This window comes from Rousettus aegyptiacus, unplaced genomic scaffold (genome assembly GCF_014176215.1).
Source record: "Rousettus aegyptiacus isolate mRouAeg1 unplaced genomic scaffold, mRouAeg1.p scaffold_m13_p_12, whole genome shotgun sequence".
NCBI lineage: Eukaryota > Metazoa > Chordata > Mammalia > Chiroptera > Pteropodidae > Rousettus > Rousettus aegyptiacus.
Window position 1 is genome coordinate 92,925,602 of NW_023416287.1, and position 26,490 is coordinate 92,952,091.

General features: G+C 55.7%; 1 protein-coding gene across 9 annotated transcripts in view; it reads left to right on the forward strand.

Annotated features, from left to right (window-relative positions):
* Positions 1 to 26,490, forward strand: part of ZNF236 (zinc finger protein 236) — a 66,586-nt gene that overhangs the window by 19,650 nt on the left and 20,446 nt on the right. For 7 of the 9 annotated variants that reach the window (XM_036230158.1, XM_036230152.1, XM_036230157.1 and 4 more), the window contains 14 exons: positions 681 to 805; positions 967 to 1,139; positions 1,792 to 1,935; positions 2,127 to 2,171; positions 4,528 to 4,731; positions 5,564 to 5,792; positions 13,796 to 14,068; positions 15,332 to 15,535; positions 19,054 to 19,195; positions 19,845 to 20,105; positions 22,040 to 22,293; positions 23,076 to 23,195; positions 23,650 to 23,801; positions 24,732 to 24,835. In XM_036230158.1, coding sequence (XP_036086051.1) covers positions 681 to 805; positions 967 to 1,139; positions 1,792 to 1,935; positions 2,127 to 2,171; positions 4,528 to 4,731; positions 5,564 to 5,792; positions 13,796 to 14,068; positions 15,332 to 15,535; positions 19,054 to 19,195; positions 19,845 to 20,105; positions 22,040 to 22,293; positions 23,076 to 23,195; positions 23,650 to 23,801; positions 24,732 to 24,835 — 2,430 coding nt within the window. The remainder of the gene's footprint in view (positions 1 to 680; positions 806 to 966; positions 1,140 to 1,791; positions 1,936 to 2,126; positions 2,172 to 4,527; positions 4,732 to 5,563; positions 5,793 to 13,795; positions 14,069 to 15,331; positions 15,536 to 19,053; positions 19,196 to 19,844; positions 20,106 to 22,039; positions 22,294 to 23,075; positions 23,196 to 23,649; positions 23,802 to 24,731; positions 24,836 to 26,490) is intronic. The other 2 variants (XM_036230155.1, XM_016122007.2) reach the window with 2 other exon arrangements.

The following is a 26,490-nucleotide window of genomic DNA, read 5'->3' on the forward strand; positions in this document are numbered from 1 at the left end:
GTGGGCCGGGGGGGCAGCCGGCAGGCCCGAGTCAGTGGGACGAGGAGGCGGGAGAGGCAAGACGAGCATCTTGGGAGGCGTTCGGAGCGACCCGGCCACTCTTGGAGGTGGACTTGAGGTCGGCATGGGGAGGGGAGAGCCTGCCGACGCCTCAGCTGGAGACTTGCAAGCTGGGTGTCACTGTCTCCTGTCGGGACGGGGCGGGCGGGGAGAAGGCGGAGTTCTGCTCCTGCCACATGCTCGGTTTGAGCCGCCACGCGCTGGCCAGCAGAGCAGGGGCGGAGTCGGGCCCGGGCTGGTGCGCGGGCGTCGGACCACAGAGACCAGCGGCCTCGCGGCGGGTGTGAGGATGGGCGGGCATGGCTCGGCTCACGGCAGCATGGCCTCGGAGCGGCAGAGGCCTTCGTGTGCGACGCCGCGGGAGGGGACGTGCCCACCGCCCCCGAAAACACGAAACAGACTGAGTCAGTCTTTTTGATAAATAGGGAAAAAGTGGATTTTTGTGATAGCGCATACACAGAACTTCTCCGTGCGTGTGCGTGTGTGTAGGGGACACACACGCACACCCTGTGGGGGAGGCCGCGCGCTGGAGCAGGCCCTCACGGCCGGCCACCGGCCTGTGTGGAGGGGCCCTCTGGAGGGGTGGCGCCAGGGGCTCAGCAGGCACCGTGTCGCACTAGGGTGTCCGGCACGAGGCCCTACAACCGCAACGTGGACCGGAGCGGGTTCTCGTATTCCTGCCCGCACTGCGGGAAGACCTTCCAGAAGCCCAGCCAGCTGACGCGGCACGTCCGGATACACACAGGTGCGTGCGCCTGCCCGGGGGGCCGTGCCGAGCGCGCGCTCACGGAGGCAGGCGCTGCCGCGGGCGTCGGGCACTCGGGGGAGGCGGCGGGGGGCTCTGCGTGGCCGGCCTGCCAGTGCCTCGGTGACTGTCACCGTCCGCGTGCCCGCTCTCACCCGCAGGCGAGAGGCCCTTCAAGTGCAGCGAGTGCGGCAAGGCCTTCAACCAGAAGGGGGCGTTGCAGACGCACATGGTCAAGCACACGGGCGAGAAGCCCCATGCCTGCGCCTTCTGCCCCGCCGCCTTCTCGCAGAAGGGGAACCTGCAGTCCCACGTGCAGAGGGTCCACTCGGAGGTGAGCCCGGCCCGGCCCAGGCGCTCAGGTCCCGAGGGCCCTGTGGGGGTGGCCACTGGACACGACCCAGCCCTGCGACGACCCCCGGGCTGCAGTTTGCTTCATCCAGGTGCAGCGCGGTCGGCCCCTTCCAGGCCCGCCGTGCAAGCTGTGGTCACGCGTGCAGGTGGCCTGGTGACATGAGGACAGCCCAGTGCTGGGGCCAGGCGTGCATTCACAAGGAGCCCCCTGTAGGGAGCACTGGCTCTGCGGACGGAGAACGTGCACCCTGTCACCACCCCTCACCGTCCCCACCGCCCCTCACTGCTGCCAGCTGCGGGGAGGCCGAGTCACAGCCGAGCTGCTGTCCAACTCCGGCCTCTGTTGCTGGCGGTGCGCTCAGCCCCGTCACACAGCCGCTTCCTGCCGAGTCACAGGAACCGAAAGCTGGTTTCTCCCGGGGCCACCTTGGGCCCAGAAAGCACCATGGGGTTTCAGGGGCTCCCGCACTGCGCTGGCATAGAGACCCGGGCCTCTGAGTCGAGAGCTGTCTCCCTCACAAGGGAAAATGATGTTGGAGCGTTAGGTTTTCCTGTCATTTTTTGTGGAATGATACATCATGATTTGTCATAGTTTAATCGTAAAATGTCATTTTTCTCATTTGTTCTTCAAGGTCAAGAGCGGCCCTACCTATAACTGTGCAGAGTGTAGCTGCGTGTTTAAGAGCCTAGGCAGCCTGAACACGCACATCAGCAAGATGCACATGGGGGGCCCGCAGAACCCCGCAGGCTCTGCGGAGACGGCTCACATCCTGACGGTGAGTGGAGCGCGCGGGCTCGGAGAAGGGTCCCCTGTTACGGAAATCTGCCGTCTCAATGGCGACCCGTGAGAGTGCGTGTTGTTTAGAACGCTGAGCACCGTAAAGGTGCTGTGAAAGGTTTACGCGTACGGTGACGCGCTCCTTCCAATGAGTGGGGAAAAAAATCAATGTTTTAAATTTAATTTCAGGATAATGGCCACATGATCCTGCTTTATGAACTGTCACCTGAACCGGTAAAAATAAGACAAATGTAACTATAATTCCTACAGTGTTATTGACAATTATTATTGAATATTCTGTATCATTGTTATAACTTGGAAATCAATTACCCTTTCAAGATATATATTTTCACATCTAACGTGAGAATTTTTCCTGAGACGTTGGATTTTCAGGAAACTAAATCATATTTTCCAGTACACGTATTTAAAATCGTATGGCTCAAAACACACACACACAACACACACCCGCGCGCGCACGCACACACACGCGCGTTTACTCTTTTTCTGGAGCTCGGCCTGGGCTGGTTTCTTCCACCCTTTCAGTTGCTAGTGGCAGACCGAGCGCAGAGCAGGTGTCCTCGCAGTGGCAGAGCCGGGACGGTGTCAGCAGTTAGTGCTGCTGGGGAGGCAGGAGCTGGCGGTCGAGTTGCGCCAGCCCCCGCCTGCTCCCTACAGGCGGGCCCGCCAGCGTCTGTCCCCGAGCGGCAGGGTCATGGTCAGTGTGTCTTCCTTTCTTTTCTCATGAAGTTTGCATCTGGGGATGGTCCCTTAGCTTACACTCCTCAGGGAGATGTTGTGAATAAGGTCCAAGACTGGAGAATAATTAGAGCCGAGTAATGAAGTCTTAAAATTCTGTTTTGGGCTGAGTATATTTTTAGTATAATTTTCAGTGTGTAAATCAGCCAAACATTAAGAGTTTTCACCCTTTCCTTTGACAACATGCAAATTGAACAAGTGGATATAGTGAATAACCTGGAGCGACAGTCCAGATAATTTTTAAAACTTATATTCTGGATAAAAACCTGGAAATGCAGTCGAGGTCTTTGGAGACCTGCCTCTGCCCCCCACCGCCGGGATCGCCGTGGGGGGCCCGTCCACGCCGCCGTGCGCGCTGTCCCAAGGCTGGCTGCGAGGCCCTGTTCCGCCTCTCGATTGGCTCTGTGTATTACTTTTCCTTGCACGTTTTCTAACTCGTGGTCTTTTTGCTCTACATTTAAAGGTTTTCTTCAGCTTGGTCTCGTGGTTCTTTCATGAATTATTTTTAACTAGCTAGATTTTTAATTTCTGGGTGCTTTCATTGAATTATTTTTCATTGTGACTTTCATTGAATTATTTTTAGCTAGCTAGGTTTTTAATTTCTGGGGGCTCTCTTCTGTGGTCTGATTCTTTTTCAAGGCATTCTCTTCTGGTTGGATGCACTTCCTGCTGAAAGTGGTCAGCATCTTCTGGTTAAAGGTCCTCTTTTCCGAGGCCCCCCCGTCGCACCCCAGCTCTCGGCAGCGAGCTCATAGCTCTTGATGCTTCAGAGCGAGGCGGCAGTGCACCTGTCTGTGGAGTGCACCGTGCAGGGTGGGGCTGGCTCACCTCCAGGGCCGCTTTACCTGTGATTGGTCAGGGACCAGCCCTTAAACTTGGGGTCCGTGGTGGCGGCACACACAAGGCTTTTTATTTAGTCTGGGGAATTAAGTGCCACAAAAGGTGCCCGAGTTCTCCCCAGAGAGTTTATTTGTATCTTTTTTCAAAGTAATCCCCATTTTTTTGTTTGGTTGGTTTTTTTGGTCTGAAGGTAAGCGCCTAACTGCCGTCTGTCCTGCGGAGGAAGACAAGGGGCTAATTGTCAGACCTACGTATTTTTCCACAGAAAGTCTTTGTTTTCTTTAATTCATGACTTTATTTCTTAGAGCAGCGTCAGGCTTGTAGAAGGTCCGAGCGGAAAGCACACAGAACCCCCCGCGTGCCCCCCCCCACGGTTCCCATGGGAACGCCGTGCCCAGCGCGCGTCTGTTCCGGCGGGAGCGCGGACGTGCGCGTTCTGTCGCAGGGCCCGTCTCCGCGCCGCGCTCCGCGGGCTTGTTGGGCGCGTGGTGTCCCGCGGCGTCCCGGCTCTGCTCTCCCCCGTCGCTGACGGGGTGTTCAGATTCCTGCGTTTCTGAGAAATCGGATCCCCACACACACTCATCAGCTGCAGCTTTGCCGGGCCTACCCCCGCAGCCCTGTTTTCCAGAAAACCTTGGAATGTTTTCACCATAGAGATTTCTTTTTAATTTTATTTCCTTCTTTTATACCTTCATCGTAATGGGCTAATAGGAGGTTTCTGTGCTCAGCTCCCCATCTTAAATTCATAGTATCTACTACCACTTAAAAAACTTTAAGAAAATTATAGTAGAACAATTCACTGAATATGTTGTTTTAAGAGCCAGTATTGTGCCAAATCTAAAAATCAGTGAGGCATCACATTTAAAATTTAGGATATTGCTATATTTTAATACTCGTAAGAGAGATATGCCCATTTCTTTTTTTGTTAAAAAAAAAATTGAAGTACCAATTAACGTAATCGTTCATATTTTTAATGAAAATGTTGCTGTTTCAGGCCACGCTGTTCCAGACTTTACCTCTTCAGCAGACAGACGTCCAGGTGACGTCAGCATCGGGCCAGCAGACCTCGCAGGCTGTGACCGATGTCATCCAGCAGCTCCTGGAGCTGTCGGACCCGGGGCCGGTGGAGGCCAGCCCGGCCGCGCAGCCCGGCCGGCAGCTCAGCATCACCGTGGGGGTCAGCCAGGACATTCTGCAGGTGAGGCGCGTCCCTGCTCTCGTCTGTGTCGGTCAGAGCCCTTGTCGTGCCCTAAAGAGAACCGAGCGGGGCCTGTGAGAATGAGGACTGGTCACAGACGTGTCCCCACTGAAGAGGTTACAGCAAAACATAGTTCGCTTATTGGGTTGCCTGTGGACAGTGCAGAGTGCTAAATGGTTAATTCACGCATACGTTTTAAAATCGTTCAGAACCCTTTTTTCCGTAAGCGAATTTACCTGAAAAGCACGTGTTCGCATCCCCCCAGCAGAGGCGCAAGACCGCGTCCTCTGCCTCGGGGCTTCCTGGCCCTGTCCCCGGGAGCCCCGCCCCCTCGTGGCCGCATGTGCCCGTCCCTGCCCACTCCGCGCCCGTCTCCACGTGCAGACGGCCGGCTTTGGAAGCCTCTCCCCGTTCACGTTTGTTTAAAAAACTGACCTCTCTCCTCTGCCTTGGTGGTGCCCCGTTGGCGGGGTGTCACGGCAGCCTTTGGCTCACGGGTAAATCCAGTGTAATGTAAACCGTGACCCCAGATCCGCCCGAGACAGCCAGAGCTGTCTGCAGTGAGATGCCTCAGGGTCAGAGGCTGTCACTTCGGTTCCCTTTACTTAGAAATGTCAGTGCTCGTTTTGGGTGGCGGTGAGATGTCAGCTGTCAGAGGGGACGTGTCAGCCTCAGAGTTGGAAGCGCCGCTGCGGGTGGCGTGGGCCACGCAGACTGCTTCTGGGGCGGCGTTAGGGCGCTGGTGGTGAGGCTCGCTCGGGCTTGGTAACTGGTGTGGTAGGCAGGTTCGGGCCGTCAGCTCTCCTAACCTTCTAGTTTTGTTCTGTCTCAGCAAGCCTTAGAAAACAGTGGGCTGTCTTCAATTCCAGTTGCAGCACACCCGAGCGACGCCACCCTCACCAAGACCTGCGCCACGCACGGGCAGGGCCCCGACCTCCCCGACACGCCCCGCGAGCGGCCGGCGCCTCCAGACGCAGAGCAGGAGAAGGAGCAGGACGGCCCGGAGAAGCTGGACAGAAAGGAAAAGAAAATCATAAAGAAGAAGTCGCCGTTTCTGCCCGGTAAGCCCCGCGCGCTTGACTTTGGGTCGTTGTGGATGGCACGTTGCTCGCTGTGGAGAAACATGCCCTGTTTTTATTCCGAAGGGGGCGTTTGCTCAACGTTCCGATGGCGTCTACCTCGCAGCATTTATTTGATATTTAAAATGGAAAACCACGGGACGATTTGCCTAACTAGCTCCTTTGCTTGGCGGCCTTCTTCCCCGTGACTCCTCCTCCCGACGCGTCCCGGGGCCTTGACACCGGGTGGCTTGACTGCCGTCCCGCGCCAGCTGTGCACCCGCCCTGCTCGGGCCCCCTTGCCTCCGTCTCGGCTGCATTGCTGTCGCCACGCCTGGCCGGTCCCTCCCCCTGCCACCGACGGCCTGTGCAGTCCAGCCCCTCTGCGTGAAACCCTCACGTTCCCTACAAACCCCTCTGGTCCTCGGCCTGTGAGCCTGTCACCTGCCTGCAGGCACTTCCAGCCCCACCCCGGCTTTTCTGGTGCAAACTCACAGGACCAAAACGTGGGGCGTCCGCCGTTCCTAACCTTCTCGCCGCCTCTGGCTGCCTGGGCTCCCCAAAGCTGTGCTACATCCAGGGGGCGCTCTTTCTCCCCTTCTCTGTGGGCTGCCACACTGTGGAGGTCAGTCTCGGCCAGCCCAGGGCGGCCCCTGGGGCGCGTCCCCACCCCTCCCCCTCCCCCCCGTCCGTGGCTGGGCAGTGGGAACGTATTCCGGTGCGTCCGGGTGCCCGCGTGCGTGGCGTGGCTCTTTGCACAGGGCAGGCGTCCTGGCATCTTTCTCAGATGAAGCAGATTCCCTTCCTCTGGGTAACAGTGATCCTGCGAAAATACTTCCTTACGAATGCAGCTCTTCAGCCTCCCCCAGGTGTCTGGGGCTTGAGGGCTTTCTTGCTGCAAAGCCCGGATGACCTCTCACCTCTGTCAACACTTCTTTCTGAGAGTGTTTTCTCATTGTTAGCATGTGGTTGTGACACCCCATTTCTCAGCCCACAAGACGTCCTGGTCTTACTCTCCTCTGCCCCTGGGCCTGCCCCCCTCCGAGTGAAAATAGGACGATGGAAAGGAAGCACTTTATCACCAGGGTCGTCATGGTCTCTGGGGAGGCAAGACGAGAAAAGGGGCTGTTTAGCAGGCACAGGGCAGCCTGGCGCCTTGGAACACTGACCCCGCGTGCCTATCGAGCAGCAGGAAAGCCACCGGCTCTGCAAAGCCCCTCCCACGGGCACCGCGGCCTGTGGCTGCCGCCCGGCACCAAAGCCACTCACGGCTGCCAGCCCCACGAGGCCCTCCGCCAGGTACAGGCGAGCCAACCTCCCGAGGCCTCGGGGGCTGTGGCCCCGTCGGGTTCGGGCGTGCGGTCAGCGTCTCCGTGCGGTGAGCAGAGGTCGTTAGCCTTATCGTGCGCTATTGCAACGTGGAGTGTTGTGCTTACGGTGTGTAAAGAGCATGTACGTTAATTTTTGAAATATTTGATATACAGAACACCCAGCAAGTTTTGGCAATTCTAGTGAATTTTAGATTAAATTTTTTATTTCACTCACTATTTTTCCCCTTTACTTTTTCTTTTTGACATATTTTTGAATTTACTTGGTTAATATTTTTTTATTTCAGTACGAAAAATATACTTTTTAAGAAAAATGTCTTATATAGACGCCTACTTTTAAATAAGTTAATTTATGGAAACTCTTTTTTAGGATATACATTGGTGTTGAAACAATTTAAAGAAATGTAATTGCTCGTGACAAAAAGTTTGTTTGTATTTCCTTCACGTTCTGTGTCTGCACACATAACAGAAAATCAAGCATTTTTGGCATTTTACATTCAGCAGTTAAAAGCCCCGTTTTCCATGCTGCGGTCCTGGAGGTCTGGACTGCAGGGTCTGAGCAGCAGACCAGGGTACAGGGCGTCCCCGCCCTGTTCGCGGCGGTGAACGTCGCGTGAGCCTGGCCGGCTTCTCCCGTTGCCGTGCCTGCGTTTAGGGAAAACCCCGCTCCAAGCAGTGTGTGGCAGGGGGGTGTGAGTGGCCCAGGAAATGTCATCTGGAATCCCAATGGTGACGTGGGAGCAGGGAGAGCCGATCCCTCGGGCTGATGGCCGGGAGAGCACCCTGGAGTCGTTTTTAAGGACTTCAGCATCTGGTTCCTGGCCGGCCGCCAGAACCCGACTTACCTGTGAGCTGCCCGCACCAGGGCAGTGTTCCCATGGGAGGCACTGAGCATGGCCTGGGCCCGTCCGCAATGGGCCGTGTGCGGTGCCCTTACACGCAGGTGAAGGATGCTGTGTGCGGGCCTGCTGCTCACAGGTGTGTCCTGAGGGGGCTAGGGGCCGTGCGGGGGCTCCGAGCCTGGTCGCAAGTCAGCAGCTCCCACTATCCGCCTCGCCTCCCCAGAGTTCTCCCAGCTTTGTCTGCGATTGTCCCTCCGTGACAGTGACATTCTGTGGACCTCGTGCTGCTCGGCTTCACTCCCTCCACCACCTGTGACAGTTTGCAGGAAGCGTGACTCCTCTCCGTGGCAGCAGGCCAGCTGCTCCTCGCCCCCTCCTGTCCCCTCCTGCTGCTGGCGCGTTGCTCCCCACGCTGCGTGGGGCAGAGGCCTGGGCGCCGGCTGCAGGGGCAGGGTCCTGGCACCCTTCTGTCCGGCCGTCCAGCTGCTGAGGGCACTGGCTCCAGCGGGTCGTCGGGCTGCGGTCTGAGTGCGGGCCCTAGGTGGGCGGATGAAGGTCACATGGCGAGCTGTCCTGTGAGGGGCGGCAGTCTGCTTGCTGCCCCAAGCTCGCTGCGCCCACGAGCTCCGTGTGTTGCCTTCCCCAGCGGGGGCTCCGAGGCTCCATGGGCACTGGGTCCCATCCGGCCCTGGCCCCTGTCGGCAGCCAGGGCTGCAGCCATCTCCTGGCTGAGCAGTGGGTCCCGGCTGCTTCACAGGCCCGCAGCCACTGGCCACAGGGAAGATGCTAATTCATTGGCTTCTCTCCAGGATGTCGTCTGTGAAAGGGCAGCTATGGTTTTTCAGAGATGCGACAAGTCCAGAGAACAGGTGAGCGGTTCTGCTCCATACCTGTGCGCCCCAGTGCCGCGGACCCGTGATCCAGAGTGGCCGTTGGCTGGCAGGGCTGAGCTGGGCCTCGCGTGAGAGCGCGGCCTGCGTCGGGCGGCCTCCCAGACTCCAGTGGCGCCGGCGCGCGCGGGTGGACACCGAGTCCCGCTGCTCGCCGCGCCTGAGAAGCGGAGCCCCTGCTTCTGAGACGGCGCCCGCGTCGCGAGCCCCACGAGACGCTGGGACAGCGTCCGCCAACATGAACCGCGGTTTTATCGCCACGCCAACTGCTTTAAACTATGTGGCCGCCAGCAGTGTCTGGACGACTGAAACTCTGCCGGCAGACGCCCCCGGCGACCGGCGGGGCCCGGGCAGGCACGGCCCCTGGTGCCTTCGGTTCTTTCGTGTTTTCTACGAACACGGCCTCATCTTCGCCCTCAGTTTTGTTACGTCCTTTGTAGTCAGGGCCTCGTAGCGGGGCGCGCGCATCTCCCCGACGAGCTGCCGACCAGAGGTGGTTCTGAGGGTCTGCGTCTGGCTGGGTGGCGCAGCACGTGAAGGCAGAACAGCTTCCTGTGCCTCGCTGTGTGTCCTCTGGGCTGGGCCTTCTGCACGCACCTGCCAGGAGTCTGGGGAGGTCCTGACCCGCTCGAAGCGGCCGGGCCCCTCCGTCTGAGGTCTGAATCAGCGTCTTGGCCCCCGAGGGTCCAATCTGTCTTTCCCGCTGTCCTGGGAGTGTTCTGGCTGCACGAGGCGGGTCTCCCGGCCCGCGGAACGGCCCACAGCAGCCCCCCCTCACTCCGTCCACACCCCTGTGCTGCCCAGGCCCTCGTCGCCTCGTCCCATCACCTCCTGATGCCACAGACGGAGCTGTGTGGCGCTTTCTCGTGTGGAGCCTGACGGGGGGTGAGGGGAACACGTCAAGCCTTCTTGTTCTCCAAGCACCGTCCCGCGGCCTGGAGGCTCCCGTCACCCGCCCGGCTGCCCCACAGGCTGCGACGTGCCAACTCCCAGGGGATGTCGCGCTGTCCGGCCACTTGAACACTGAGGCTCTGGAAGTCACACCTGGCTTTGCCTTTCAGACGTACCTCAGAGCAGGTCCTTCTCGTGGTCAAGCAGCTGCCTTCCGGTGCTCCCCGGGAGGGTCACCTGCACGCAGACGATTCTGAGCGTCCTCCCCCGGGATGGGCTCACGCTGCCTTCGCACGCCACGTTCTGCAGTTCACGGTTGCCCATCTGATACTCATTTTGCACAGTGCCGGGTAGCGCCTTGTGTTATGCGTAAATATTAAGGTTCTTCGTAGGTTTTGCTAATACATGCAGTGCTACAGTGGGTATGTTTGAGGTTATGTCATTCCACACTTGTAAATTTATCTGTATTGTACGTCTCTGGAAGTGTCAGGTTTCAAAGGTTAAGCTCTGTAAAGATTGTTTTAAAGTTTTAATTTTAAAATAATTTCAGGCTTAACAGAAATGTTGCAAAAACAATGCAAAGAATTCTTACCTTCCTTTGCTCTAGGTTCCCCGAGTGCTAGCATTTTCTTACGGTTGCTTTCTCCTCACCTGTGTGGTCCCTGGGTTTTCTGAGACTGACTTGCAGATGTAATGCCCTGTGACTAAATACTCCAGCGGATGTCCGCTGCGGCCAAGGACACCACCCCACACAACCATAGGACGGTCACCAACGTCAGGGTGCTGAAATTGACCCGGTCTGCAGACCTCCTTCATTATTTATGTCACTAATGTGCTTGAAGACCAAAAAAAATTCATTCGTACTTTAAAAATTTTGGTGAATGTTGCTGATTTTTTCCTGTGGTCTTATGGATCGCCACGCTGCAACTTGAGTTGGAGCGCCTGTCACCTCGCGGCCTTTGGGATGGTTGTCACCGGAGTGTCCAGTCCTTTCCCCTCATCTGGTAGGATCGGAGTGGCTTCTTCCCGCAGCGCTCTCTTCTCTCAGGAGGAGTGAGGGCGAGCAGCTTCTCACCCTGAGCACCTGCCCGTTTCCCACAACAGGGACCTGGTTTTTATTTGCTGTGATACGTCAAGGGCGTGGCACCGGACGAGCTGCATTTGTGGCAGGCACGTGTCCTCTTCGAATTAACAGGGAGAGATGCTTTGTTGCTCTGTTGCAAGTTTGTCTGACGACTTTTGGACTTGTATAGTGCTTAGGTTTCAATACCGATATTTTGGAAAAACAAAAACCACCTTTTATCTAACACTTTAGTACCTTCATAGTTTAAGCTGAATCTTTGACTCAAATTCATTGTTTCCAGATGGACACCCAGCTGTCCAAATGCTACCGATTGAACAGGGCCCTCCTCTGACACGCAGGGCCACCGTTCCCGTGCACTGTGCTCACAGACCAGCGGAGGTCTTTTTTGGATCCTGTTCCACTCCATCAATCTGTCCTTTTATTTCGTGTTCTGGTACCAAACGGTTTTAGCTTTAGAGTATGCTTTCGTAAGCAGGGACCCTAGTCCTCTCTTGCTGCACTTTTTAGAAAGTGTATTTTTGACAACTTTCACATATTTATTTTTCCATATATATTTAGAATTGTCTGCTAAACTTCACCAACTCTAGTTCTGCAAAATTCCTACTGGCATTTACCACATACATGACGTAATTGGAGAATCGATGTCTTTATAATTTTTAGTCTCTGTACCAAAGAATAGGTTCTGCATTTCCATTTATTCAGATTGTCTTCCCCCCCCCATATTTTAGTAGTTTAAATTTTTTTTCTGAACTTTGTAGATATGAAGGATATTGATTCTCATGTATTAAAATGTGAGCCTATGAATTTTAATTTTTTTAGGTATATAGTCATCATTTGTAAAGAATGACTTTTTTCCTTTATAGTTTATACTATATGTCTATCTTAGCTGATTTCATTGGCTAGTATCTCTAAACATGATAAAGTAATGCGATGACCATGAACATTTCCCAAACTTTAAAAGGCTTGATTTTAGTACTTTTCTGTTAAGTCAGTTTGATATGTTTTATTCACCTCCTCCTGGTTTTAGACAGTTTTCCCATTGTTAAGGCTAGACATTTAATTTTAGTAAAAATGCTTTCCATCTTAAAGGTGATTATGTTTTTTGTTTTTAAATTTATTTCTGTTTGAAGAGAAAAGTGGCCAGCACCAGAGATGGTTGCCATGGGGAATGCATGTCCGGTTTTCCAGATCTTTCAATTTTTCAAAGGGCCAGAGTCTGGATTCAGTTTTTTCTTTGTCACACTGTGTGGGCCAAACAAAACATGCAGGCCAGGCCTGGAGGCGGCCTCAGGCTACCAGTGTGCAATCTCTGCTTCATCTGTTTCCAGAAATAATTAGAACCTGGTGACAGTTGTGTATTATGTCATCTTATGTAATTTAAGATAGATTTTCATTTTCGTTTGGGGATGATTTCCTAATTTTAGCTAATCGATATTTTTGTGTCTTGCTTTTTTTTGATCCATCATGACAAAATTATGGTACTTGTCTGAATTAATTTTTACTTGTTAACTTTAAGCAGTCTTAAGTTTTAGACTCCCTTGACGTAAGGTTTATGACTGTCGACTAAGTGTCTTTCTCTCACTTTGAAAGCCATTCCCCTTGGTTCCTGCTGTTTTCCCCTCATGGTTTATGTTCCTCTCTGTTCTTGTTTCCATTGTTTCACTCGTTTCACTGTTTTTTTTTTTTTTTAAGTGTTATTTCCTCCTTTTCCTTAACCTCCTTCCCTGTGTTAATTATTAATTAGTCTTGCAAAGAGCATCCCATTCAGGAAAACACAGCTTTCTCCTTTCAGAGTCACTTGCACATGGGGAGGATTCCTTGTATTTACTAGTAACAAAGAGAAGGAACCGGAGATTTTCTTTTTTTGTGCTAAAACTACCTCTGTACAGCAGCTCCTCCAGTAATGTCATTTCATTACACTGTCGATGAGAAAAAAAAGTGATCGCGTCTGCCGGGCCGGGGTCTGCGTGGGGCCCGCACGCTCCGCCACGTCTGTCTGCTTTCTCCGGGTTCCTGCCCCGGCCCAGCGAGGTGCAGTCAGTGACCTGGCGTGTCCGCGTTGTCCCGGGGGGTGCGCGAGGGCGTCCCGTCCGCCGAGGGGCCCGCCGCCCACGCCCCGGGGCTGGAGGACGGCGCCGTGCGTTTTCCTGCGTGGGCGGACGGCTCTCGCTCACTCCACCGCTGGGCCCGGGAGGCGTTCCGGGGTCCCTCGGGGGTGCGGTGGTGGTTCCGCGCCCGGAACGTGCCGTGGACGCGCAGCGCTCGTGTGGCCCCTCGGCCTCCGGTGGCTGCTTGCTCGCCCGTGGCCTCGGCGGAGTCCGTTTCTAAGAACCCGTCCACAACATGGAGGGACGACTTCCTGGCCAGACACAGGTTAAGAAAGTTATCTGAGTTTTGTTTTTAGAATTTTGATATTTTAGAAATCATTTTACTTACTGTGTTTTCATAAATTTTGCTTGTGGTTTTTGATAGGAATGGTTTTAAACTGATTCAGAGTCGAGTAATATTTAGTTATGAAAGAATCTGTGATGTTTGATCCTGGGTTGGTGTCACACGTACTGGTTTTTGGTCCTAACTCTACGGAGTCCCTTCGGCAGCGCCGTCCCCGCCGTCCCGTCAGTATGTGCGCCGGCGGGACCTTCCCCGGGGTGACCGACGCGGCACCGCGGCGCCCGGCGCCCCCTCCCAGGCGTGCGCCTCCTCTGGGTGTCGTCCGTCCACGCCTCGGTCTCCATGCGCGCGCGGTGGGCGGGGTCTGTGCCGCTCACGTGGCCCCGTGTCACGGCCCGTCCCCTCAGACCTCTGCGCTCTCACAGGCCGCGATTGCTCCCTCGGGGCTGCTGGCGTCTCGCGCCCGGCTAAGCGGCTAAGCGACCGGCGTCCGCGACCCCGGGCGCGCCCGCGCATGCGGGCCGGCGGGGGGCGCGGGCAGGCCGGCCCCGCGGGACAGCTCGTCTTCTCGTTTGCCCAGGCTCCATCCGCGAGGAGAACGGGGTCCGGTGGCACGTGTGTCCCTACTGCACCAAGGAGTTCCGGAAGCCCAGCGACCTGGTGCGCCACATCCGCATCCACACGCACGAGAAGCCCTTCAAGTGCCCGCAGTGCTTCCGCGCCTTCGCGGTCAAGAGCACGCTGACCGCGCACATCAAGACGCACACGGGCATCAAGGCCTTCAAGTGCCCGCACTGCATGAAGGGCTTCTCCACGTCCGGGAGCCTCAAAGTGCACCTGCGGCTGCACACAGGTGCCCGCCCCGCCCCCCGCGCCCGCACGCCGCGCGCCCCCTCAGCGCCCCTCCGCCCCGCCCCCCACGCTCCGCACCCCCTCAGCGCCCCTCCGCCCCGCCCCCTCACGCTCCGCACCGCCTTAGCGCCCCTCCCCCCTCCCCCCCACGCTCCGCATCCCCGTCTGCGCCCCTGCGCCCCCCACTACGTCCCCGCCCCCTCACGCTCTGCATCCCCCATCCGCACCCCTACCCGCCCCCCACCCGTCCCTCCGCACCCCACCCCTGCTGTGTCCCCGCCCCGCGCCCCTCCGCAGCACCGCGCGGGGTCTCCCGCAGGCCGCCCCGCTGGCCAGGGGCGCGGGGACTTGGCGCGCGCCGCGGCCGACAGCGCCGCCTGGGGGCGAGGCAGAGGGCCGAGAGGCGGCCCGCGCGGCCCGGCGTAGCCTTAGACCGGCGCGAGGGCCGGTCGCCCACGGGGGACAGGGGGCCTCGCGCCTGCCCCGCGCGTCAGCGCGGCCCTCGCCGGGCACCGGGGCCGGTCAGCCCCGCCGCGGCGCGAGGAGTGTGCGGTGCGCACTGCGTTCTCACGTCGCGCTTACACCGGGGAGGAGCCCTCCGGGTTAGCACGACGCCCCTCCCCGCACTGCCGCGGGGTTCCTGGGCCGAGCTGACCCCTGACCGGTGGGTGACTTTTGAAAAGCTGAAATTACTCAATTTTGTACGCCCTGGAATTTGCATTTTCATTTACCGATAAGGTTGTAACTGAAGGAAATTCCGCCAGAGAAGGAAGGTGACAGAGGAGGGCCGTTAAGAGGGTACCGCTGTCACCATCAGCAGTGGCATCATTATTTACAACCAGTAGCAGCTGCCATTTCCTGCTTGTGTCCTAAGTGCCCAGTGCTGCTCCGTGCTGTTCAAACACTACCGCTCACGGCCCCAGCAGCTGGCAGGCGTGTGACTCCAGGTTACAGGTGACGGCCTGAGGCAGAGCAGTCTCACGCGCTTTGATGACCTTCAGGACTGCCACTTCGAACACCTGTGTTTCACTTTCTTCTCAAGAGCAAACTTTTTTTTACTTCAAATGTTCTCATCACATGTCTTAGCACCTCTCATGTGAGCTGTACGCAAATAAGGGAAATTGACAAATTATTCAGAGTCCTGAAGTAATCAGCATGAAATGACAGTTCGAATATTCAGATTAATATTGAAATGTTATGGCAGCATTAATCGTGGCACTGTATTTCCTCGAAGTAACTCTCTGGTGTGCTTTTATTTTTTTAGGAGTCAGACCTTTTGCTTGTCCTCACTGTGACAAAAAATTCCGGACCTCAGGCCACAGGAAGACTCACATCGCTTCCCACTTCAAACACACGGAGCTGAGGAAGATGAGGCACCAGCGCAAACCCGCCAAGGTGCGCGTTGGCAAGGCCAGCGCCCCGGTTCCTGACATCCCGCTGCAAGAGCCCATCCTCATCACGGACGTAGGTGAGGCGCTCGTCCGTCCGTCTGTCCCTCGCGGAGCGTCGGGTGGCCTGCCCAGGCAGCCTGCGGTGCGATGGTGACGGCGTTCCCGCCAGGCGTGCCGGGCCGCGAGGAGCCGCGAGCTGGCTCCGCCGTCAGGGTTCAAGTCCTGGTTCCGACTGAGCTCCCGCTCCCTATGCGCCAGGCCGAAGCAGAGACGGCGCGCAGGGGCCGGTCCCGGCGCACGCGTTCTCCCAGGGGACGCGGCTGCGTGGGGCTCAGGGCCGGGCGGTGTCCCGGCGATGCTGCGGTCAATCTGAGAACCCCCCTCTGCTGTGCGGGGCTGCTTGGGGGCCGCGACCCTCAGGGGCTCTGATCGTTCAGGGCGCAGCCGGATCGGCGTGTGGTGGGTTGGCGCCCTGGGCACCCTTGCCTGGCCTGGGCAGCTCGCAGAGCGAACGGCCGGTGTCACTTAACGCGTGTTTACGCTTCACCGCAGCCCGTGGGTTTCCAGTGGCTCGTGGTCCCAAAATGCAGAAAGATCTGTGAGAGTCAGGATGGGCTCAACCTTTATTTAGTGGCCCTAGAGTTATCCTTCATGCTTGAAAGGTACCCTCACTTTGCCAATTCTTTCGGGTTGCCATGAATCAAGTTAGACCCCTGTGGGCTTCTGGACTTGAAGTATGTGAATCCTTAGTTGTGGGAAAGTGGAGTTCGGATTCTCCAGGCTTCTTTGCCAAGGCTAGAATGGGACCTGTCTTGCTTGCTGGCCTCACATGCCCGCATCTTAGACCGCATTAGTGGAGCAGGCGTCTCCTTTGCTCTGGGCCGAGCCAGACGCAGGAGGGAGGTGACTCTTCGAGGTGGCTTCACGTTGTAACATGTAAAATGTCGTAAATACTTACTTTCGTGCTTCGTTGTCGTGTGTGCTTATGTGTCTCTTCTCTCAGACTTCGAGCTCCATAGGGCCTGTGAGAAAAGGTGTGACTGTCACCTTGGGGACAGCTTGGTAAATGACAGAGAGGGTTTTTGCGTAGTTTTGTTACAGTCGTTTGACTTAATTGAGATTACTTAAAACAATGTTTTATACTAAGAGTGTTGCTTTGGAAAGTATTAGAATCATCAGACGTACCATACCAAGAAATTTCATGGCTGCGTGTTAAGGAAGCAGTGTTGGATGGTCATGCCGTTTCAAAAGCTTCTAGAGCTGCACAGGAGCTGAGCAGGTGTTTTTCCAGAACTTCCCTTCATCCACAGATGTGGAGACTGGGTGCCAGGGGCACATCTCACCACACAGCGGGGCGAGCCCATGGGCGGAGAGGCCAGGGGCCGGGTCTTCTGTGCTCTAGGCCAGGCTGTGCTCTGCAGAGCCTGTTACCCCCCACGCCTCGGTTTCCTGTCGCCGCGTGGCGGTGCGTGCGCCAGGCCTGCGCTCGCCCTGACCGCCGTGCAGCGGCGTGCACGCGGGGGTTCGTATTTCACTAGATGTGCCGCCTATTTTTCTCTAAATGCTTTTTCTAATTTAAGAACTAAATTTTAAATAGAGCGACATGCGGACTGGGGAAAGGTGGAGTCAGGGATCGTGACACTCTTGTCTGTAGCTGCTTCTGGGATTTCAAATAATGTACGTCTGTGACATGTCCGTTTTTAACAAATCTCCATCTTTTTCTGTATACGATTATTTGTGTGTATAAGTGTAAAATCATTCTGCATAACGTCGATGTTTGAAAGTCTTTTCTTTGAAGCGAGGCAGGCTTTGGTTATCTCCTCTTAAACCTCAGGGCAGTAAAGATTGATCCTCCGGGTTTGCGTTTATGCTTTAACCATGATCAAGGCTTTCTCTTGCTTTTCTTTAACGCATTTGTCCAACCTAGGATGTCGATGTCATTGTGTGTGTGTTACCTGTCATGTACACATTATGTTTGTCATTTTGCAATATTTGCATTCTCTTACGACTTACCATATGTGACAGCTCTTACAAGACCAGGCTGTTTTCTCCCCAAGCACCATAATGAGATAAAGCTTTTCTATTATTACAGAAGGAATTTTAGGAAGTTTTAAGGACATTTTTAGTTTGTTTTTGAAGTACTTTAACTGAAATCCACTCGTTCCTTTTTTTGAGATTAGTAATTTCCTTAAGAAAAACACTAAAGCATTGGTAGTCTAGTAGAAATGGCATAATATAGTTAAGATCTTAGGACTTTTATATGTGTTTGATTTACCCTTGATTTTTTTCTTCAAAGATTGAGAGCTTTAAATTAGCCTGTTTTAAGAGAAGTTTATGTTTGTTGTAAAATTATTAGAGGTAAAAAATGAAGCGTTAAGAAGTGAGGCCTGTCATTTCCACTGCCTTCAGTAAGGAGAAGCCGGGCACCCCGCTGCCCGGGGCTCAGAAGCCTCTGCACCGTGCTCCAAAGCCGTGTGCCTGAACGGCGGCCGGGGACCGAGGTTCCACGTCGGAACACACACGGGGAACGGTCTGCGTGTGCCAGGTTGTTCCCAGCAGCGTGTTGGCCACATAGTCAGGAGCAGTGTCCAAAGTGCCCTGGGTGCGTGGACGTCCCGGGAGGGCAGGAGCGCGTCAGGTGTGCTGACGTGGAAAGGCGTTAGCCGTGTAGACGAAGAACAAACAGGCAGTTGAGAAGTGTGTGGGGTTGACCCGCTCGCGTTTGTACACGGTAAACCCTTCCGTTGCACACCAGACTGTTACGGTGGCTCCAACCTGGACTGTCAGGGAAATCAGGAAAGTAGTCTCTGCACTGAAGTGCCAGGGGCACAGCTCTGGCGGCAGTGTGGGCGGGTCCCGACTCTCGGCAGGTGACGGCGTTGTCCCGGGGCGGGGGGACCCGCCGGGGTGGACGGACACGGTCTCCGTGACTTTCCAGGCAAACGCCAAGTCATCCAGACCGTTTGCCTGCACTGCTGTCCGGCTGCGTGGGCAACTCTGTCGCCTGCTTGGTCAAGACGTGTTTGCTACACGGTCAGCCTGACAGAATTCTTCGTTTATTGAAACTTACACGTAAAACCTGAATCATTCAAGTTATTTAAGTTGTTTAAGTTAATTTTGCCCTTTAATCCAGTTTCTGTGGAAACACTTTCTTGGATAGAAAGGTCACACTGGAGTTGTTTCTGTTTTTAGTTTATTATGGGGCCTGGTGTACAGTCTCCACACAGACTCAGTATGGGACTCAAAATCCCAGGTAATCTAAATTTTGGAAAAAGTAGATTCCATGCCAACAAATCCTCGTAGGAAAAGTAAATGTACAAATCCGTTAAAAGTTGGTTCTAGAACCAAGGGAAGTAACTGGCAGTGTAGGCATTCCTTACGCTGAGAAAACTGTGTCGACTTTGTAAGTATTTCCCAGCAGGTATGCTCCCAGAGCCGGTTCTCGGTGCAGTTGAAACACCATCTAGTTGCCGCGTTAGAATCTGTGTTTCAGCTCCTCAGAATTTTCATCCTCCACGTGCGACAGTGCCTTTTAACACTCACCTTCTCGGTAGCACTGACGGTGAATTATTCCTGCTTTTCTTACGGTTCATAGGCCTTATCCAGCCCATTCCAAGGAACCAGTTTCTCCAGAGTTACTTTAATAACAACCTCGTGAACGAAGCAGACAGACCGTACAAGTGCTTTTACTGTCACCGCGCGTACAAAAAGTCTTGCCACCTGAAGCAGCACATCAGGTAAGGCCGCAGGCACCGGGCGTGGGGTCTAGTGCGGGCACAGTGGTCGCTTCTCTGATGGCTGTGGGGCGCCAACGGGCGGTAGCGTTAGCCGTCGGTATTTAAGGTGTCACCTCTGACCCCAAAGTATTTCTTGTTAATTTTAATTTTTATTCTTCAGTGTCTTGACTCAAATATTTTACCCAGAAATTGCCACTGGATTTTATTTACACTCCTATCTGTCATAATTCAGTATTTGCAATTTCTAGGACATGTCGAAGAAGTATTTGGTTTGTTTCGTTGGAGTTATGTCCTTTAACAGTGTTTCAGTCTGTTTATCAGAGTTTAGGTCAATTCTTGGTGCTGGCGACAACGGAAAGAGAAGGTAGAAACTTGACCGTGAGGGACAGCGCCGTGCCGTGAGACAGGGTGGAACGAGGAGAAGCCGGGGCCTCGGGCCTCCCTCGGCTGCCTCCCGGCGCTGTGACTCCGGGCGGGCCACTCGGGCGCCGTGGTCTCAGTGGTCCCGCCGGTGGCGTGTGGAGAGCCGCGTCTCCGCTTTGTAGCTCAGGCAGTGGCGATGGCAGCGCCGCACGAGCGTGCACTCTGGGTTGGAAGATGGTAACAGAGCCCGAAGCTGCCCCTGCATTAAAACATTCGTTCTTCGCAGGTCGCACACAGGCGAGAAGCCGTTCAAATGTTCTCAGTGTGGACGAGGCTTCGTCTCCGCGGGAGTGCTCAAGGCACACGTCCGAACGCACACCGGCCTCAAGTCGTTCAAGTGTCTGGTCTGTAATGGGGCTTTCACCACCGGCGGGAGCCTGCGGCGGCACATGGGCACCCACAACGACCTCCGTCCCTACATGTGTCCCTACTGCCAGAAGACATTTAAGACCTCGCTGAGCTGCAGAAAGCACATGAAAACCCACAGGTAGGCGCCGTCACAGCGGCCGCTGGGCGGTGGGCAGGCCTGCGACGCCCCCGGGGCGGGAGGCGTTCTCAGGAGGCGGCGTCTCTGCTTCCCGTTTGAGTCCTCTGGCTCGAGGTGTGTGGGCTAAAGACACTTGGGTCCCCGTGTCCGAGGACCTGCGACAACCGTGCCCCTTTGTTTGTGTTTTTGTTTTGGACGTGACACCGCAGTGGTCTCTGTGGGCCGAGTTTTGTGAGCTCTCATTTGAAACCGATAGTCAACAACAGGTGAAGAGCTGGACGGCGTGCAGGGTGACTGGGTGGTGGAGAGGAGGTCAGGAAAGACAGTCGACCCCGCGGTTTCTAGGCGCGTCACTGGCGTGTCTGTCTGCACATTGGTTATTCTCTGTAGCCCACGTGAAAAGAGCGTCCGTTTGAGCTGTCATAGAAATCCACCATTAAGACCGATGGCCACTTCTCCAGCAGAGGGCCCTGATGCGTCCACGGCCGGGCAGGCACACGTTTCTGACCCCATCTGGAGCTCACGCCGCGGGTAGCTCTGTGAAGCCGCAGGGCTGTGTGTCATGAGGCAAGCCTGCGGGACAGTAGGGCGACCCGTCCTCGGAGATGTTGAAAATTAGAGTGCCTGGGCCTACCCTAGAGTGTGACACCTCTGCCCGGGGACAGTTGCCTTCAGACGGTCCTTTAACTCAGGCATGTGCCCGGATCCGCCTCCCAGACGAAGCCCTAGCTGTTGCAGTGAGGGCACCGTGAGGCGCAGCTGTCTTGGCGGCGACTCCCTGGCCCAGGGCTGTACCGCCGTGGAGCCGTCTCGGGAAGGGTGCTGGCGGTGCCCCCGCTCTGTCCAGTCCCCCTTCGCTGCGTTTCGTCGGGGGTTGCGCACCTCGCATGCGTTCGGGAGCCGGGGACGTCTTGGGCGCACAGATGCTCGGGGTGCTGGCTCCCTGATCGCCGGAGGAGGTGCCCGAGAGCAGACCCGTGTCAGGGGCGGGGTCGGCGCCATCTTTCTCTGTCACGAGGCCAGGCCTCGACAATACAGGCTTCGTGGTCGTGCGGGACTCAGGCGCCGTGTGTGCGGCGCGTGGCAGGTGGTCCGGCTCTGGGAGGCAGGTCGCTGCTTTTGGCTGGGTCCCCTCTGTGCGGTGCAGTGTTGTATCGGCCACCGCTTGTCATGGTCAGAGAGACAGTCAGGGACAGGCGCCACAGTTACTTTAGGAGGCGACTATGACCGTGACTCCGAGGTGACAGTCCAATAGCCAGGAGGTCTGTGTATCGCAGAGCTGGGGCTTCTCAGACTGACCCTAGTGCCAGCCGGGGCAGCTCCAGGGTCCCTCCCCTCGTCTGGTGTTGGGAGCCCTTAACGTGCCCTTGCTTAAAAACAGGCGCAAAGGGTCGCGGTGGTTCAGTCGGGGGAGAGGACCGCCACGCAGACCGACCAGACGTGGGCCTCGTGGTCCCCCGCGGGGGGGGCGGGAGGTGCACTGTCGCTGTGGCGCGTGGGGTCTGGTCGTCCACAGCTCAGATGCTGTGCGGCCTGTTGGCCTCAGCTGTTTGGTTAAGTCCTTTGCTCGATCACTGAATTCATGGTTCATTTTTTTTTTTGAAAGATCTCTGTGAGAACGTACTGCGCGCATTTGTGTGTTTTAACTTAACCGTGACGTGTGTCGTGCTTCCTCTTCCTGTCTGCCTGTGTGTCCCTCTGACCTGTGAAAGCACAGAGACGGCTCAGGTTTCCTTCAGAGTCGTTAACTGTTTAGTTTTCAACTAGGTTTCCGTCGTGACTTCAAAATGAAAAAAACTTAAGCCCGTCACTTAAGTTATTATTATTCAATAGCGATAGTGTTATGATTTAATTAAGTTACGTCGTGCACAGTGGCATTCCGTGCAGGCGACGGGGACGGCGTCTTACTTCGTGCGGCGTCGGTGGTTTCGCAGGTATGAGCTTGCTCAGCAGCTGCAGCAGCACCGGCCGGCGGCCCCCGCAGATGATGGCGCCGTGGACCAGCAGGGCGTGCAGGTGTCGGCCCAGGTGCAGGTGGACATCGAGGGCCACGGGCTGCCGCAGACCGCGGAGGCCGTCGCCACAAACCCCGAAGCCATACTGGAGCTGGAGCCGCAGCACGTCGTGGGCCCCGAGGACACGGGGCTAGGGCCGCAGCTGGCAGACCCGCCTCTGGAAGCAGACGAAGGTGCGTATTTCGGGAGTTGCAGCTTGCACAAGGCCCCTTCACACTCGCCCCGGCTGGCACTGTGCCTCCGTCTCTGTCAGTCACAGAGTGGCTGGTTCCTGTGCGAGAGGGAGACTCTGGTGTGTGCTGGTATACGTACAGGCAGCGCGTACACGGTTTCTGGACCCTGCTGTCATCCCTTAGTGTGTTGAGAACGTCTTTCGTTCTTTGCGTGACCACTGGCGTCCGTCACAGCGCGCCCGGAGCCCGGCGCGCAGGCTGCTGCAGGCCTGTAAACGGCTCCCAGCGCGCACCGAGCCCAGGCTCCCGCCCCAAGGCCTCGCTTCCTTCGGCAGCAGCGTCTGCTAAAAAAAGTCAGCTCATCTGCAGGCAGGGAACTGGGCGACCTAGTTGATTTGCGTCTGGCACAGTGTCTCTCGTCTATGGGCTGCGTGCCGATCGCTGGCCGGTCACTGTGTCGTTAGTCCGTGGGCAGGCATTCACACGACAGTGGCCTGTCGTCTGAAGCACCACCTCCAAAAGGCTCAGCGGGTTGGGTGTCTCTGTGTTCAGAACGTCGTTTCATAGAAGAGCGTCGTCTGAGTTTTAGGGTAAAGGGCGTTATTCTGGAAGTATGGAGATAACACCTTAACTGGGTTTGCGGGTGTAAAGATCGCCTTCCTGCTGCCCTTTTAAGACGAGGAAACCGACTGTCACACTCCCCGAGGTGTCCTGCTGGGCCGACGGGCGGTGAGAAGAAGCCTCCAGACTCAGGGTTCCCCTCTCTGCGCTCTTGTCTCCAGACAGGTTTGCGGCCCCGCAGCACACGCTGCAGGAGCACATGGGCCAGTTTGACGAGCAGGCGCCCGCGCAGCAGCCCTTCGGCCCGGCCAGCTTGTCGCAGGGTCAGTGCCGGCTCCCGGGTGGGTAGTCCCGGCTGCACCTGAGGTGCTGCCGGCCAGTCCCCTGGGTTACGGGTCCCAACCAAGTGACGTTTCGCATGTGTCGTGTGTGCATGCACACGCACACCCGTGTGCTTGTGCGTGTGTGTGCTTGTGTGCTCTTCCGTGCTGTGCTCACATATCCTGGAAAGCGACTTTAACAACCGTGCTGTGTGTGCTTTCTGGCCGAGTGGAGACAGGGACTCGGGGCCAGCGTGCGTGCTGGCCACAGGCCACACTGTGAGGATGTGTGCCGAGCGCGCCTCCTGCCATGAGCAGACTCGTGCAGAGCCTGCCGGTGCAGACGGACCCCGATTCTAAGTTGGAAAGTGGAGCTCCCTTTAAAGTTCTTTATTTACAACTCGTGTGTGTGTGTGTGTGTGTGTGTGTAACTTTAATATATTTGATCACGCTTATGTTCTCCAATTCGGTTCAGGTTTTTCGGTGACGGACACGTACAACCAGCAGACTCAGTTTCCGCCCGTCCAGCAGCTGCAGGACTCCAGCAGCCTGGAGTCGCAAGCCCTGGCCACCAGCTTCCACCAACAGAGCCTGCTGCCGGTCGCCGGCTCTGAGCCGGCGGACGTGGTGGGTGTTCACAGGGGGCACCAGCCCGTAGACGCCCGTGCCTGGCTGTCGTTGCTCAGGACGTGCCCACGTGAGGGACCGTGCCGACTCCTCATAACTTTACGGTTACCGTGTCACCTGTGGAAACTTCAGTGTTCGGTGCACAGGGTTTTCATTTCCCCTGAAAACATTTTAATTTTGCTTAAAGACGTCGTTGCCATGACATGCTGTACCTTCTCGGTTTAAACGTCAGGTCGGTCAGTAGAGTGTTGTATAAAAACATCTGAAGGATGTCATTTTGCTTTAGTCACAAAGCCAAACGTTTTATGAGTGGAATCTTATTAAAAGTATCAGCAAGAAAAGATGATGAATGCTGACATTATAAGTAAATAAATGCATAACGAAGTTATTTCTTCGCCAACTCAAAGACATTTAAGGTTTGTTTTTTTGATTTTTGGAAAGTTTTAGAAGTTATGACAATGATCGTCCTATCAGATCTCACGCTTTAACAGGCACTGTTGTTGGCGTTGCCCCCAGCGGGCCTGGGGCTGTGGGACGCCCTCCTGGGCACGCTGCTGCCCCAGCATGAGAACATGCGTCCCCTCGCATGCCTCCGTGGCAAGCAGGGAGACTCTGTGTTTTCAGGAAGTAGGACCGATTCACCCCCAGTAGGAGCAGAACAGGGGGAAGAGCGCTCTCTTCGTGAGATGTGTAAAGGGTATGGAAAGATCCACGTCATGCCGGCTAGGCCTTGTGTTAAAGTACGCTAACGGGAAGTAAAATAAGCGCTTGTTCAATAAAATCACTGTGAATGTCAGTCGGCCGCAAGCGACTGCAGTGAGCTACCTGGGCTCTCCCTCTTGAGTCCATGTTCGTAAGCGTTCCCGGTTAGTTGTTCGTATTTATTCACGGCACTCAGGTGGTCAGCTGTATGCTTCTGTTATATTTCAGACAGCTCCTCTGATTCAAGAGTCATCCCAAGAGGAACTGGACCTGCAGACGCAACGTCCTCAGTTCCTGGAGGACAGCCAGGACCAGAGCAGGCGCTCTTACAGGTAGACACCGGCTCAGGCCGCTGGACGGGCACTGGCTCATGGCCGCTGCCAGCCTGGGGCGGCTTCCCCATCAGGGACGGCCCCGCGCAACTCACTCAGGAAACAGGAACTCGGTTCCATTAGCGTCCCCGAGACAGAAGAGGTGAACTCGCTGACCCTTCCGCAGTGACAGGGCTGGGATCGGGGTGCAGCGCTGCTGTCGCTCCTGTCGCCGCAGGGAGCCACGGTTACGTTCTCAGAAATGACTTACGTTTACGTCGTGCCCTTTTGTCCAAGGCTCTTCTGTGCTGGATATAAGACAGCCCAGGTGCCAGGCTACCACGTGATGGTCACGACGGTTTTTAAATGCATTCATCCACTCATTCACCATCCACCCGTGTATCCCTTCCGCCGCCCTCCACCCTTCCGTCCCTCCACCCCCCTCCCTCCCTTCCTCCATCCCCCCTTTGCTCCCCTTCCCCGCCCCCCACCCCATCCACCCAGCAGGGTCCACGAGCACCTTCCGTGGACCACACTGCTCTGGAGGGTCTGGAGGCCCCTGGTGAGAAGAACAGATAAGGCTTCTGCCACAGGTTGTGCTAGACACAGACGTTTACACTGAATAAATGCGTGTATTTTTACACAATTAAATATAAATATGTAGTAAAAAAGTTAAAGAATATTATCTTTATAGAGGTAGTCTTGGGTTTATAATATTTTTAAAATTTTATTTTTTAAAATACTTAGTTAAACTGTAGTAATTTTTTCCAGAGTCATTTAACAAAAAAATAGGGCTCATTAGAGCACAGTTATGTTTTGTCCCATGAGTATGGTAAAAGGGCCCCGGGCAAACTCGATTCAGCAGCGCCCCGCCCCAGGATCTCGGTCCCCCAAGGAGACCACGCCTCCTGGCGCGAAGGTCGTCCGCCTGCCTTGGTCCCGCATGAGTGCATGGTCGGGCTACCATGGGACTCTGGGAGAGCAACTTCATGGTCAGCAGAGCAGGCAGGGTGGTCCCTGGGGAGCAAGGAAGCCTCATTCCAGGGGCAGACGGGTCCCTTGGCCACGTGGACGGAGCGTGGTCCTCGTGGGCAGGGGCCAGAGGCGAGGGGTGCTCGGCCTTCAGGCCGTCGCTGACGGGGCAGCTCCTCCCGGCGTGTCAGCCCCACACTGCTGGTGCCGGCCGGTTTTCGCTGACGCCTGTGACGATTTTGAAAAGTTTGTTCTCCTAACTAGAGAACCCTTCTCAGCAAATATCAAACGTTGTAGTGGAACTCAGTTCTGCAAATAGGTTATTTTCTCCACTGACGTGTGGACCAGAATCAAGCCCAATTTCGTTGGCAGAGCTGTCTCTCGACAGCCTGCTGGCGGGGCTTTTGCTTGCTTCTCTGAACGAGTAGCAATCCCCCCAAGGCCACCTGCGTGTTGGAGTGAGACCCCAAAGTGCGTCCACGTTTCGGACGCCGCGGAGCGCCCACTCCGGGCCGCGCAGGCTTGGACCGAGATTCTAGCTCGGGCCTCACCCACTCCTTACCGCAGGTCAGACGCGGAAGTGGAAAAATGGGGAAATGTGATGGAATAAACTTTCTTAATTTTTAAACAAGTTTTAATATGTGAATAGGAATTTTGAAATTTGTAATTATTTTCATTGTTAAAGTAATTTTAATATGTTTCGT